Here is a 16,238-nt window from a genome sequence, read left to right on the forward strand (position 1 = left end):
ACTCCATCTCTCTAATCACCCACACCTTTCTGCTTTCTCACTCCATATTTTAAAATGCTACGTAACGTATTGTTGAAAGGATACAACTTTGCTTATTTAAACTTATATCTGGCCGAACTACAATCTCTAAAAATACTTTAGGTTTCGTGTTATTCAAGACATCTTCAGATCACGAGCCCCACTATTCCTCCACCCAAGAAAGGGTGACCTGATATTCCACCAGGTCAGTAATATGAGACCACTAATCCCCCACCCTACCTCCAATTGACATTGCATCAGGTCAAGTCAGTTACACAAGACCCACTAATCCCTCACAGCTCCATGGGAGTGGAAAATAACAGTCTGCTGTAACACACAGCTTCATTCATCACCATATCCTATAGATTTTTAATTTTTAAATGCATTTATTTAACCAGACTTTTAATTAAACTACAGTATTCTTGATTATTATAGTAAAGAAATAAAATTACTTTCTTAATTAGAACTGTATTTATGGATTCCAGTAGTTTAGACTCAAGGAAAACAACTCCAGCACCCAGAAAAGTTTTGGGAAAGTGAACTTGTGTGCGCCTGTGCAAGAGGTCTAGTTTAGACACTCGGAAACTTTTCCCAATAACCGGAAAAGGTTCCGGAATATAAATTTTTCCGGGTTTGAGAAAGTCGTCTCGTTACCCGGAAATCTCTCATTCCCGGAAGCGCTCTGCACCAATTGTTCCAGCTAATGAGGATATCACTATACTGTACAGTACATTAGATGCCTTTGCACAATGAAGAACATTTAAGCAAGTGTTGCCTGCAAATAAAAGTCCTGTAAGAGCTTAATTTTCACAAATCTTAACAAAAAATATATTCTTACACAAGAACATAAACTATAATAACCCCATCAACTTTCAATTAAAAAAAATTATGTTTTAAATCATGTAGTATTTCTTACTTGGTCCTTGGTTCTCCGCAGCATAAGAACTTTCACCAACAGACCCAGTCGGCGCATTCCAACTGCACTGCTATTGGAGACCTGTAGCTTCCAACACTGAAAAAGATGAAATTTGTTAACAAAGAATAATTCCAACCAATTTTCTTTATACCTTATCTGCAACACCTACTACAAAACAATGTTTCCATTATGTGGGATGGCCTTAGCAGAAAAGGATTCAGGCCTTACTCTGCATTTTTTTTTTTTTTTTTTTTTTTTTACTGATTAGCCCACCTGGGTATAGGTCACTGACCCACATTGGGGCCGGGGGGTGGGGATGGGGATGGGGATGTAGTAGTAGTAGTAGCAGTAATAATAATTGTAATAATCATGAAAATAATAATAATAATAATCATGAAAATAATAATTGTAATAATCATGAAAATAATAATAATAATAATCATGAAAATAATAATAATCATGAAGATCATCATAATCATAATCATAATCATAATAATAATAATAATAATACAGTAATATCTCCGTTAGCCGGAATCACTCAAACCCGGAAATCACCAATAGCCGGAATTGAAATTTGCCCGAAAAATCATTCCCAAAACCGGAATTAAAATTTTTTCGGCTTTGGGAACAAATTTTCCGAGGTTGAAAGTCGATAGAAATTTTTGAAAATGTCTTGAATAAAGTTGAAAGTTAAAGTATTTTTAGGGGGGGAAATGACCTGGCCTGAACTCGATGTCAGGTGGAGATAGGGTGGGGGATTAGTGGTCTCATATTACTGTCCTTCTGATGGAATGTCTTGAATAAACATGAAACTACAGTATTTTTAGGGAGATTGTGATAAGTATAAGTATAAATGAGTAAAGTCGCCTCCTTTCAACATTACATTACGTAACATTTTAAAATATGGAGTGAGAAAACAGAACGTTGTGGGTGATTAGAGAGATGGTGTTTTAAGGAGTGATAACATGCACCAGTGTTGCCGAGCAATAAGCTCCTCAACAGCTGATCTTTTAATTCACCTCCATGCAGTCACACAACAAGACCCTCACTGCATGCTTGTTGTCTCAATTCCCATGTGTGTCTGTGTATAGTTGTGTGTGTGTGTGTGTGTGTGTGTGTGTGGTTGTGGTTGTGTGCATGTGTGTGTGTGTGTGTGGTTGTGTGTACTTAAATGTACTAAATAAATTACTGAAATAAAAATATTATTGGAAACGTTTGGTAAAGAATTTATTAAGGATCATTATGGTATCAAAGCCACGCTCGAGGGAAAGGGGGGGGGGACTGACCATGCGACCCTACCACCCAGACACACCCTCCTGCAACCACATACACCCACCCTCCAACACCACCTACACACCCCCAGCACATATGCGTGTGAGTGACTGCCTGGTCACTCCTACTGTAAATACACTACATAACATTAAATAAAAGCTACATACAGTGGTCCTTCAGTTAACGAATGGTACAGTTAACGAGATTTCGGTTAACGAATTACCTTCCATAAGAATCTTCAATTCGGTTAACACACAAAAATTCAATTAACGAAATCCTTACGAACATCACGTTTTCTTGTGAGCATCAGCTGATGGGCTAGTCTGCCAATTCAGTAATACAGTAATCTGTTCTATGTTTACATTCGTTTCCAGTGGAGTAAATATCAAGAAACTTGTGCTCTTTACTATTTGTGCATTTTTTATATTAAAATTATTGGTCATTTTAAAATATAGCCATCCAAGCTCTGTCTACATAAAGTTTTTCAACTATTATTTTTGGCTCAATATATGTAACTTTATTCATTTATTGAAACTCATTTACATGCATGCACTGTCCTTAGGGCAAAGCTGTAAGTACATGTAATTAAAATAATGTACAAAATGAATACTAAGATTTTAGCCTAGTGCAAACTATTGCATGTTTACATTCAAATTAATCACTATCGTATAAGAATTCCAGCAATGTAAATCATATTCTCCCAGGTCACTTCTATGAAATTTTATAAGCAAAAAACAAAAACTAAATCTAAAGGAAATAAATAAACAAATTAATCCTTCACTAGACCTTCGGAGCTAACTGTCAAACATGTCACTGTCACCCCCCCCCCCTCCCAGCAAGGGTTTGGTGGTTATACAGTAGGCTTTAAGTTTTTATCTTATATAATATCACAGACTAAAGTTAGGAGAATATAATTTGCATTGCTGGAACCCTTGCAAGACAGTGAATAATTTGAATATAAACGTCATATATTTTGCACAAGAGATAAAAATTTTAGTACATTAGTGTACACTATGGCAGTACATTTTATAATGTAAAGTTTTTCAACTGTATTTTTGGGTAGATTTACATAAATTTCTTCATTTATTTTCATTCATTTACATGCACACACCATACTAAAAGAAATAAATGACCCAAGTGCAAACCCGTAGTTATATTCAAATTAATCACTATCTTAAAAGAATCCCAGCAAAGTAAATTATATTCACCCAGGTCATTTCACTGGCATTTTATAAGAGAGAAGCTTAGTCACTTAAGGACTGATAAATAAACACACATTAGACCTTGGGCATCAACTGACAAACGTATCACCTCACCTCCCCCACCACGCTCGCTCCCTCCCTCTGCCCAGCCAGGGTTTTAGGCTTACAGTTTTTATCTTATATAGTATCTCAGACTAAAGTTGGGAGAATATAATTTGCATTGCTGGAATCCTTGCAAGACAGCGAATAATTTGAATATAAAAGTCATATATTTTGCACAAGAGATAAAAAATTAATCACCTGTATCACATTACAGTAGTGATTTAAGAGTAAGAGTGTATATGTACGTTATATATACAGTCATCCCTTGGTTATCACGCCTAATTGGAACCCCGCCGAGTGCGTGATAACGAAAAACGCGATAACGAAAGTAGAGAACTTATGGGATTTATTCTAAATGGTTCCAGGCACCCAAGACCCAACCCCAAGTTTCCCATTTTACGACCATTTAGGCCCACTAAATATATATATAATGTTATGGTAAATATCATAAACACACATAGGCATGGCTAGGTTTATTAAAGTGATGAAAAGGGTACGCTCAATACTGTAGTCCACAAAACATATAGCTATGCTTTCTTTATTTGAGTCCCCGTCATAGGAGTCCGTTTTCTCTCGTTTCAGGACGCCTGAGTCCTCTGTTTTCTCTCAATGCACCAGAGACTTCGTTATTCCTTAGTAATGACAAAGAATTTGAAATTGCAACCCCAATTGCAACTGGGGTTGCAATTGTTGAGGCACCTAGATATGTCTGATCACAGCAAATGTGTTAATGTCAATTTGTAGGTGAAAGATTTTATCCTCAATAGATGTAGGTGAAGCAAGGGGTCAACATTACACCTGGAGGCAAATGCGTGACAACCAAATCCTCGGCCTGAAAAATGCGCTATAACCAAGGGATGACTGTATAGTGATTTAAAGGCGATTTAGGTGAATTTTAGGGTGTTTCTGACTATACGCATTTTTGGCTTTACTTTGTATGTACTTTTCTGTGAGCTGGAACCAATTACCCAATATCCCACTGTACAGTATTTTTTACATTAATTTTGCTACATCTACGACCATCGTTAGTCGAGACTTTAATGTACACAAAAATCAATACCCACACATTTCATCCCAAACTATCCAACCAGGAGCAAACTCGTAACAATGGTTTTAAATTAGACAAATTTAGATTTAGGAGCGAAATAGGTAAACATTGGTTTAGAAAGAGAGTACTGGATGAGTGGAACAAGTTACCAAACATCATCATTAACTCGAATATGCAGGATAGTAGTGACAATTATTGTTGTACGCTACTATTCACAAAACATCTGTCATTGACAATACAATATTAATTATTTATTAATTAATACGACATCACACCCAGACACCACCGACACACCCCCATATTGTATGACAAATTTATGTGTGGTTAACTACTGGTACGTGGTGGTTTGCCCTTAACACAATTATTTCTTTTACTTTTCTCACACTATGTAATTAGGATGGTGTGTGCATGTAAATAAGTAAAAATAAATGAAGTTACATATATCTACCCAAAAATACGAGTTGTTTTATATGTAAATGTACTACAGAACACTATAGGACTAAAATTTTTATCTCTTGTGCATTATATATGATGTTTATATTAAAATTATTTACTGTTTGCAGTATATACATATATATATATATATATATATATATATATATATATATATATATATATATATATATATATATATATATATATATATATATATATATATATATATATATATATATATATATATATATAATAAATTTTAGTAATTTTAGCAATTAACTTAGTACATTTGAGCAAGTTGTGATAATTGTAATGATTTATCCACAACTTTTACAGCATTTCTGTTGACTTTTAATATCTGTGGAACATATCCTAATTTTCCCCATTAGATTAGGTATTCACTACAGTGATCCCTCGGTTAACGAGCACCTCGGTTAACGATTTACCTTCCATAACATTCTTAACTTCAGTTAACGACCAATCCCTCGATTAACGAACTTCTTACGAGCGGACCTCAACAAGTATTCACTTGCATTTGGCGGTCCACCAGCTGTAGTATTAGTCCGCCAATACAGTAATCGGTTCTAGGGCTTAAATTCCTTACCATTTTAGCAAATATCAAGAAGTTTATACTATTCAATAATTTTAAAAGTTTAATATTAAATTTTTTAGTCATTTTAACAATTATTGAACATAATTGAAGGTAATGAAACTAGTTTTATGCGCGCCATCCAGCCTCTCAACACACCATACAGGCGTCAGTCTTTGTGTCTTTTCAGTGGAGGTAACATCTTGCTTGAGACTCTCCAACTAAATGCTTTGTTTCTGTGTTTGCAAGCAAATTATTGGTCATTTTGAAATTTATTTTACATATTGACAATATATAATGCAGTGCAGTGTTGGTTTAAAGAAAATAATCTTGAATTACACCAAGAGAACTAAAATTTTATGGGTGAAATGGCGCCATGGGGTGACTTCTCTTCCACCCCAATGCCTTCTCTTCTTCCTTCTCCTCCACCCCCATTCTAATTCCCATCATCATCATCATCATCATCATCCAGGAGCCTTCTACATACACACCTCAAAGTAAGTGTACTTTACTACCTTTTTTTGTCGATTTTAGGCAATTTTTGGTGAGCTGGAACCAATTACCCAAAAACCCATTGAAACAATGGTTTCGGTTAACGAGCATTCTTCTGGAACGAATTGTGCTCATGAACCGAGGGACCACTGTATATGCGTCCTGAATCATCAAAGCTGACTATTGGGTCCCAGTTTAGCGGGGTCCAACCTGTAGTTCATCGAATAAATCGGGCCTCAGTCAGGTCTAATACCTGTGTTTGCAATATACTTTGGACAACTACTGTATAATACATAAGGAAATCACTAAAAGGTAACAATGTGACTTACAGTATAATCATCAAAAGGTGAAGCTCTCAGGTAGCGCACCAAAGAGTACAGGTCCATCTCACGGTTTTGAACAGGTGTTCCTGTTAAGGCCCATCTCCGACCACCTCGAAGTAAACACACTGCTTGGGCTGTCTTACTCTTATGGTTCCGAATAACATGTGCTTCATCTAGAATAATACGGGTCCAGCCGACACGAAAAAGACGGCCTTGACTCTTGGCTTTTACCTGAAAAGTAAAGGAGTTACAATAAAAATAAATAAAACACAGTAAACCCCCGAAAGTCCGGACCCATAAGTCCAGATCTCGGATAGTCCAGACCCTTTTTGGGCAGGAAACATTTGCACCAACCTTTAAATATTTGTGACTTGAAATTCCCACCATGCAGGGTCATTTGAAATTGCTGCCAATGAACAATCTCTTGGCCCCTTTCCTCCTTCGGACCCATGAGTAAGCAGTTCATTTCCCACCCTTACAATGGACTCACCCATACTGCTGCACTGTGAATGGTTAGCTTTAAGTTCAACACACATTCGGCCGCAGAAAAATGGTAGGATTTTAGGTAAAATAAATCACCCATGTCATGCACGTACGCACAAACGCGCACACACACACCTGCCACACTCCATCTCAGTCTTCCTTATTGTACTTTAAAGTCAAATTACAAATTATATTATAATTCATTCTATTATTTAATATTATTAATGAAGAAACATACACCATAAGAGAATATAATAATGAATAAATAAAAACAAAAATGCGCATAAGCAACAAACAGTCCCATCCCCAACCCCCCTCCACCTTTTAAAGAGAGAGGGTGTGAGTGGTCAGGGCTGTTAGGGAAGAGATTACTTTCTGATTTGGCTTGTCCTTTTGTTCTGAAGTCAAATTACAAATAAAATGCATATTGTATATTTTCTATTATTCAAGACATTAATTATTTATATTGAAATATACTGTACATCATAAGAGGCTGATCATACAAAAAAAAATTAATGAATAAAAACAAACTAGTAAACATAGCAACAGCCAATCCCCCCCCCTCCAGAACATTTACACTTTTAATGTTATCTCGTACCTATTAGCACTCGTTAGGCCTATATCAAATCTGATTAGACCACTGTACTGTGTCCCCATTAAAGCCAATACAGCATAATGCATATTTTAATAACAAATAAGGTAATACAGTATTACCCCGCTTTACACGGTTTCACTTTCCGTGATTTCTCATTTACGCGGTACCTTGCCAGAACCAGACTTTCACTTTCCGCGGTGCATCTACTCATATACGCGGTGAAGTATATTTTTTTTTAGCTCATAAAATTCATACAAATTACCTGGCCAGAATATAATTTACATTGCTGGAATTCTTACAATATGATGATCATTTTGAATATAAACATCATGGAATTTGCATTAGACATACAAATTTTAGATCTAATGTTATAATTTGGTTTACACAAAGCAAATATTTTATCTTTTGTGCAAAATATATGACGTTTACATTCAAAATATTCCCTGACCTGCAAGGAATCCAGAAATGTCAATTATATTATCCTAACTTTAATCTGAGGTTTTATTTATTACTAAAAGTTAAAATCTAGTTTTTTCACCCAACATCTCTTGAAGGGAGGGTTGGGACGGACCGACCACCTGGCGTGGTTGGAAGAGGGGGGGAGGCAAGGTGGGGTACTTTGATTGACAGATAGTGTCGTGAAGAATATTTTTTTTTATTAACTGAAGATATTTGTTTTAGCTCATAAAATTCATACAAATTACTCGACCAGAATATAATTTACATTGTTGGAATTCTTACAATATGATGATCATTTTGAATATAAACATCATGGATTTTGCATTAGACATACAAATTTTAGATCTAATGAAATAATTTGGTTTACACAAAGCAAGTATTTTATCTTTTGTGCAAAATATATGAAGTTTACATTCAAAATATTCCCGGACCCTCAAGGAATCCAGAAATGTCAATTATATTATCCTAACTTTAGTCTGAGGTATTATTTATTACTAAACGTTAAAATCTAGAGTTTTCACCCAATCATTTCTCAGAGAGGTTAGGGGCCAGTGAGCTGGGAAGAGAGGGGGGGGGGAGTTGAGTCCATTATTTGAATGGACATTAACCTGGCAACTGTATTTCTCTTAAATATTAATTGTGTGAGCATACCATCATAAAATTTAGATGTTATTTTTACTACAACAAAGGTATTGTGTCGGAAAAAGTAGAGTTTGGGGGTTGGGCCAGTCTCTATTGGAATTAATCCCATATGTTCTGTTGTTCACTTTACGCGGTTTTCACTTTCCGCGGTACTGTACCCTGTGGGTTCAATTGACCGCGTAAATCGGGGTACTACTGTATTTCTTAGGGGAAAATTTATTCCATTAGCGTGTTAACGTCGCAGTTTTCAGGAATGGAACCACGACGTTAAGCGAGGACTTACTGTACAACGAAGAAAAGCAAAAATTAAAGTTTAACACTTATATTGAAACCTGGGGCTGGCTTGCATGTAGAGATGGGCATTTGAAGGTATGACAGGCTTTATTGGGACGAAACTCAAGACGGTGATGTAGATGTTAACAGGATTGGTTCTGGAGAATCTGGTGAGGTAGAATTAACTGGTTCTGGAGTTGCTGGGAGTTGTTCTGTACAGTAGATGCTACAGAGGTTGATGGAGTTGCTCTGTGGTAGCTACAGAGGTTGATGGGACTGGTTTTGGCTGCCATTCAACTTTCTTAAATAACTTTTCAAGGTGATGGTTGAACTGAAACTTTCTTCTTTTCCTCATAAATCTCTTTGTAGCTTTGTAGCATCGTAGATATTCGGTAAAACCTCCATGAACCTTGCTGTGTCGGTATCTTGCTATTCAATAAGCCTGAAACCTTCTGCCATTTCTTTTGTAATGAATCGCTTTGGTTCTGGAGTTTCAGCTTCCTCTACATCCTCTGACAAATTTTGCTTCTCCAGTTCAATCAGGTCCACATTGCTTAATTCTTCAGCATAAGACTCAAGCAACAGTGTGACTTCATCCTTAGGGATATCAAGCTGGAGTTAGTTCCCAAGGTCTACCACTGTCTGTGTCACTTCCCCAGCATCATCTTCAAAGCCCCTGAAATCGTGTGTAAACTGTGGGCAGAGTTTTTTCCAAACACTATTCATGTTGGTTTTTTTACCTTAGCCCACGAATCTGCAATGTTTTCACAGCATCCAAAATGTCATATGATTTCCAAAATTCCTTTAAAGACCTACCCTCTTTTTGTTCTGTTGCCCTGATAGCTTGAGCAAATGTTCTTCTCAGGTAATATGCTTTAAATGAAGCAATAACTCCCTGGTCCATCTGCTGTAAAACAGATGTTGTGTTTGGAGATAGGTACACAACCTTAATGTTTGGTAACATCATCTAAAAATACTGGATGGCCAGGTGCATTGTCAAGAACCAAGAAAATTTAAAAAGGCACTGACTTTGAAACACAATACCGCTCCACTTCAGGCACAAAATGATGAAGGTACCAGTCTTCAATAAGTGCCAATGTCACCCAAGCCTTCTTATTAGATTTCTAGAAAACTGGAATTGCTGCCTAGAAAACACCCTTCAAAGCTCGAGGATTTTCTGACTGGCAGACAAGCAAGGATTTTAGTTTGTTGTCCCCAGCAGGATTACCCCCCAGAAGTAAGGTCAGCCTCTCCTTGGCAGCTTTATGCCCCGGTGCTGTTTTTTCATTTTTGAAAGATACGTGGGTTCAGGCATCCATTTCCAAATAAACCAGTCTCATCAATATTAAAAACTTGCTGAGCACAATAACCTCCTTCTTCAATTATGTTAGCTAAAGCAGCAAGAAATCCACTTGCTGCATATGCACTGGCTGCTTCCCCCTTGCACTTTAAAGTTTGGCCTTGCCTTAAACCGGTTAAACCAGCCCCTACTGTACTAGCAACAAAATCTTCCCCATCACTTTCACCGCCACGTTTAGCCTTCAAGTCAGCATGCAAGCTTCTAGCTTATTCCTGAATCAAGGCTAGACTTAGAGGCAGACACTGTTGGTTTTGTTCTTCCACCAACATCACTAACAATCTTTCCATTTTAATTAACAATCTACTTCTTTGTTTTGTTATCACAGTTCACTGCATTGTGTGTAGATCCTTTAACATGTTCAAGAATTTTCTCTTTGTCTTTCAAAATTGTTCCGACCATTGACCGACTGAAGCCCAACACTTTAACAATCGCTGATGGTGATTTGCCTTTTCCAGAACGTTTAATTACATCAACTTTCACTTCCAGCGTAATTGTTTTCCTTTCCTTGGATCCACTACTATCACTTGCATCAGGTTTGCATTTGGGAGCCATGATGAGGGCAGAAAAATCGAGTTAAAAAAGTAAATGCACTCAATCTTGCACAATAAGGCAGTGAGGATAAAGCATACTGACGCTCCTTTTCCCTCAAAGCGCCTAACTGGGTGCGACGCCTCACTCTCTATGCTGCACAATCTAGTTCTCGTACGTAACTGCTACGAACCATTGTAATTACGTTGGTTTTTTTAAATAATTGACCTTATGGGACCTCGTTCGTATACTGCCCCATTTGAACCCACCGTTCGCCTTCAGTGCTCTGCTATTATCCCTCATTTAGTGATAATTTTGCTTAATAATGGGTTTTCAGGAATGCAAACCCTTGTTACCTAAGAATTACCCAAAAAATGGAGTGCAGACCAATGAAAATTTGTAGGTTTCCTAATCTGCATCCTTAAATTACCTGTTTAAAATTTCAAGATGTTTAACTGACCCTTAACCACCATTTTTACAATTGCTCCTTAGTTTATGGAAAGTGCTCATCATCATCGTTTTACAGCCATTTTCCACGCTTGTGAGGGCTAGATGTAATTACCTGATACAGCTCTCCATGCTGCATGGTCTCTGACAGACAAACTGAGAGTGAAAACTAAATATCACTACAGGCTAATTAGAAAGTAGAAAAGCAATACGTATACTGCATGATGGTCAGAGATATATATCAGTTGACTAAGTTAGGTAAAAAGGAAATATAAATCCAAATGGGAGACATCTTATTAACTTTGGAACCATTTGAAGTACAGTATACGTGAAATGAAAATGAATAATTGATCAACAGCTTTAAAGGGCAGTAAAACAAACACTACGGCTATATAAAGGGCAGGAGACAAACATGTGAAGAGCAACAGACAGTTTACAATTACTATATGGCAAACTCTTCCCTACTCCTATTGAGATAAAAGCTGCTTACTGTAAACAGATACCTTTGGAACAGCATCCTTGCTACTCTTCTTCACCTTCTCTTTGCCACTAGGAAAAGCTTCCTTCATAACCAGTTGGTAAGTGGTGATTACAAGGTCAAACTGAGCCAAGCTGTGAGACAAAGGGATAATATTATTTGTTCATTCATATATTCCCAATACATTTCAAATTACATTACAGTGCTCCGCATTTGTTGCAGGGATTCTGTTATTATCTCTTGTTGTATGCCTCTCTCTACAAACATTAATCCAGACTAATAAGAACATGTCCTCCAATCAATCTCTATATCCTAACAGTCCACTAGGTCAAATGACCCTAGTGATCAGTACAGTAGCATACAGTGGTCCCTTGGTTAACGAACACAATTCGTTCCAGAAGGTCCTTCGTTAACCGAAACCATTGTTTCAATGGGATTTTGGGTAATTGGTTCCAGCTCAACGAAAATTACATACAAACTAAAAATAAATGCAGTAAAGTATACTTACTTTGTGGTGTGCATGTAGAAGGCTCCTGGTTGATGATGATGATGATGGGAATTAGAATGGGGGTGAGGGAGAAGGCATTGGGGTGGAAGATAAATCACCCCATGCTTCATGTTGCCATTTCACCCATAAAATTTTAGTTCACTTGGTGTAATTCAAGATTATTTTCTTTAAATCAACACTGCACTGCATTATATATTGTCAATATGCAAAATAAACTTCAGAATGACCAATAATTTTACTGTAAAAATGTAAAAATAGTTTATGTTCAAGAGAGCCTAAAGCAAGATGCTTCCTCCACTGAGCAGGGAGATAAACTGACGCCATTTTGGGCGAGTCAAGTGGCTGTTTGGAGCGCTAAAAACGAGTTCCCTGTACTTCAATTATGTTAAATAATTGTTTAAATGACTAAAAATTTTAATATAAGACTTGGAAAATTATTGAATAGGACAACCTTCTTGATATTTACTGAAATGGTAACGAATTTAAGCCCTAAAACCAATTACTGTATTGGCGGACTAATACTACAGCTGGTGAGCAGCCGAAAGCAGGATAAAAACATGTTGGGAAAAATTCGTAAGGAATTCGTTAACCGAATTGAACATTCTTATGGAAGGTAATTCGTTAACCGAAATTTTGTTAACCGAGGGATCACTGTACGGGTAAACCTCTAAATTGCAATGGGGTTCATTATAACATGGGGTTCAATGGGATAGGTTCCTGGCCAAATATGACAAAAAAAAACCTTACAAAACAGTTAAAACAAAACAAATAAACAAGTTTGTCATCATCACATGTCCTCTTCAAGAGAGGCTAAGAGGACTCTTAAGGTGGATTGGAGACATCAACCTGAGTCCAACACAGACTTTGGGGGAGTCTGAAGAGTGGGGACTGGGGGTGTAGTCTTCATCTTAGCCTTAAAGATAGTGAGCAAAATGCTTGCCAAACTTTATCTAAGTTACATTGCTCACTTTAGTCACAAAAACATGAAAATAATGATGGGGACTCTAATTCTTTTATAGAATATGTAAGAAATGTTGCAATGGAAGTGCGTTAGGGGATTAGTGGGTCTCGTGTTAGAATACTGACCTGACCTGGTGGAAGTGAGGTGGGGGATTAATAGTCCCATATTTCTGACCTTTTGATGCAATGTCAGGTCACCCATTGTCAGGGTGGGGAATTAGTGGGCCTCATGACCTGAGATGTCTTGAATAAAGACAAAAGGTAAGTAGCTAAAATATATTCATGTCTAGCAAAATAGTGTACAAACTTTTATTCACAACACCTACTCTAATTGTGTTAGAGAAATGAATTTAGTACCATTGCATATACAGTATAGTCTCGATTTACGCGGATTTACTTTAAGCATTTGGTCATTTACGTGGCACATGACCAGACGCGCCAATCATCAGTTATGCGGTACATTCCTTCATTTACGCCGCACGCGAGAGGCCCAGATGAGCCAATTATTAGTTACGCGGTACATTCTTGCCCATACGCAGGAAGCGGCGCGGGGAGGGTGCGCAGTATGTCGATCTTACGTTATCGCTGACGTCATATGACGTATCGGACTGTGATTGGGCCACGCATCCTTATCTCCCTCCGCCGCTAGCTTGATTGGTCTAATGTAACATGACTTGCCCTGCCCTGCCGGAGGGAATAAGTCGCTGACCTATGCTGCGCCAGTCTCATTGTTCTCAGTCTCCGCGTATACTGTTCTCTCTTGTGCCCGCTAATCCATTCAACAATGGCGTCTGCTGGACCCCCACCACCCCCGAGAAACCTTGAACTACCTGGACCCAGTCGGCCAAAGGCAAAGAAGATACGACGCACTTTAAGCTATGAAGTAAAATACAAAATCGTGCAGGAGTTGGAGAAAGGAAAGAGACAAGTTGATTTGGCGCGCCAGCATGGCGTGAACGAATCTACGATCCGGACGATCAAGAGGGATGCCGCCAAGATCAAAGAACACATGCGCATCACAAAGTCTGCAGGTTTGTCAATGGTAAAATATTGTCAGAATAAAGTGCTACTCAAGACTGGGGGTTTATTGGTGAGCTACTTGATTTGTCAGGTGAGAAGGAACATAGTGGTGGACACTCGCGCGGTGCAGGACTACGCCCGTTAACTGTACATAGCAGTGGCGCGGTAAATGGAAATTGCAGAGCCCAAACACTTCACTGCTTCTGCTGGGTGGCTGCAAGGGTTTAAAAGATGCAATAAAATAACTAACATTGAAATTGTTGGTGAAGGTGTTAGTGCTGACCGTGCTGACCGTGCTGCGGCGAGTGATTTTCCTCCATTCTTACGAGAAATTATGGAGGAAGGACAGTACACCGACAACCAGGTGCTCAACATGGATGAATCCGGTCTCTTTTGGAAGAAATTACTTTCCAAGACATTCGTCGTCAAGTCTGCCAGCAAGTGTAGGGGCCGTAAGTTGCAGAAGGAGCACATCACCGTACTGTTCACCACCAATGCCTCCGGCACCTGTAAGCTCAAGTTGTCTGTGATCCACACAGACCGCAAGCCACACGCCTACAAAAACATGGACATGAGGAAGTTAAATGTCCACTGGCTAACATCAAGGAAGGCGTGGATGTTCAGCGGTCTGTCCCTCTCCTGGTTTGACGACTGTTTCGTTTCTGACGTCAAGCAATTCTGCAAGCAACATAATGTTCCATTTAATATTTTGTTGCTTCTTGATAACGCACCAGGACACTCACCCCTATTGCTGGATCGTCACCCCAACGTAAAAGTGGTTTTCCTTCCCCCTAACACTATGTCGTTAATCCAGCCCATGGATCAAGAGTTAATTTGTAATGTCAAGGCTGCTTTCTCCGCAAAGAAGTTTTGGCTCCTTAATAACTTGACCAACACCAAGGATGAACTGCGGAACCTTCTGAGTGACACCGATAGCGAGAGCGAAGATCAAAAAGAAGAGTTGGCGGAGAATGAAATTCGCGTCAAACAGTTTTGGAAGAAATTCAACGTCAAGAAAGCTGTTGATTTCTTGGTGGAGGCATGGGGGCAGCTGTCTGTGGCAACGATTCGTCATGCGTGGCAGCATGTGTTGCAGGGTATCCCAGGTGGGAGGCAGAGTCAAGCGGTGGTGGCTGGTGAGGTTCAGTCTGTTGCAGTGGCATTGGACCTTGCAAGAGAGGCTGCACAGAGTGTTACAGCTGCAGGCTTCTCCGAGACCACCAACGACGACATCCTGGAGGTTATCAGGCAACCTGAGGTGACTGCTGACGAGTTGCTGGAAGTTGATGACGTCAGTGAGGAGGCAGGTGGTAGGGCAGAAAAAGAACAAACGTTAAGTCATAGTGATGTAAAGGAGGCCATCGAGTATGTCGAGAAAGTCAAGCTCATCCTTTCAAAAGACCCAGTGAATCACTGCTATGAAGTTACCAATAACCTCCTGTTGCAATCTATAGAGCAGTATATTCAGTTGCATCACGACAACATCAATGCTAGTCGTCAACGTAATATTACGGAGTTCTTCGCCGCAACCCACCACAGCCACAGCCAGCCCAAGTCAGTGATAGTGACAGTGACGATATGGACTTTCAGGGGTTTGTCAGGGAGGCCCTGCAAACCTCTGTGAATAGTGGTGGTGATTCACCGGAGGGCCACTAATCTGCCCTCTGCCTCGGAACCAGCCGCCATCCCCGTATGCCGACCCATCTCTTCTACTAACGTAAGTGTTAAACACCTTCATATTTGTACAGTAGTGTAGATTTTTATTTATATATTATGTGTGTATGCAAATCATCATAAAATTATGATGTTATTTTTACTACAAGGTACGTATTGTGTCGGAAAAAGTGGAGTTTGGGAGTCGGCCCAGTCTCTATTTTAATTAATCCCAAATATTGTTATTTAATTTACGCGTTCCTTGTTTTACGCGGACCTCCACGGGTTCAATTGCCCGCGTAAATCGAGACTATACTGTACAGTACAGTAATCCTGCGTTTTTTGCGGGGTTTTTTATCGGGGTTTGTACCATTTGCATTTTTTTTTTACTCGATCCGTTCCAGAAGGTCGTTCGTTAACCGAAAAGTTCGTTAA

At 38.7% G+C, this 16,238-nt stretch overlaps 1 protein-coding gene across 2 annotated transcripts in view; it reads right to left on the reverse strand.

Moving 5' to 3' along the window:
- Positions 1-16,238, reverse strand: part of LOC121855477 (transcription termination factor 2-like) — a 151,112-nt gene that overhangs the window by 39,213 nt on the left and 95,661 nt on the right. For both annotated transcript variants that reach the window (XM_042350446.1, XM_042350447.1), the window contains 3 exons: positions 11,688-11,796; positions 6,404-6,628; positions 935-1,030 (listed from right to left, as the gene is read on the reverse strand). In XM_042350446.1, coding sequence (XP_042206380.1) covers positions 935-1,030; positions 6,404-6,628; positions 11,688-11,796 — 430 coding nt within the window. The remainder of the gene's footprint in view (positions 1-934; positions 1,031-6,403; positions 6,629-11,687; positions 11,797-16,238) is intronic.

This window comes from Homarus americanus, unplaced genomic scaffold, assembly GCF_018991925.1.
Source record: "Homarus americanus isolate GMGI-L3 unplaced genomic scaffold, GMGI_Hamer_2.0 scaffold48406, whole genome shotgun sequence".
NCBI classification, from domain to species: Eukaryota; Metazoa; Arthropoda; class Malacostraca; order Decapoda; family Nephropidae; genus Homarus; species Homarus americanus.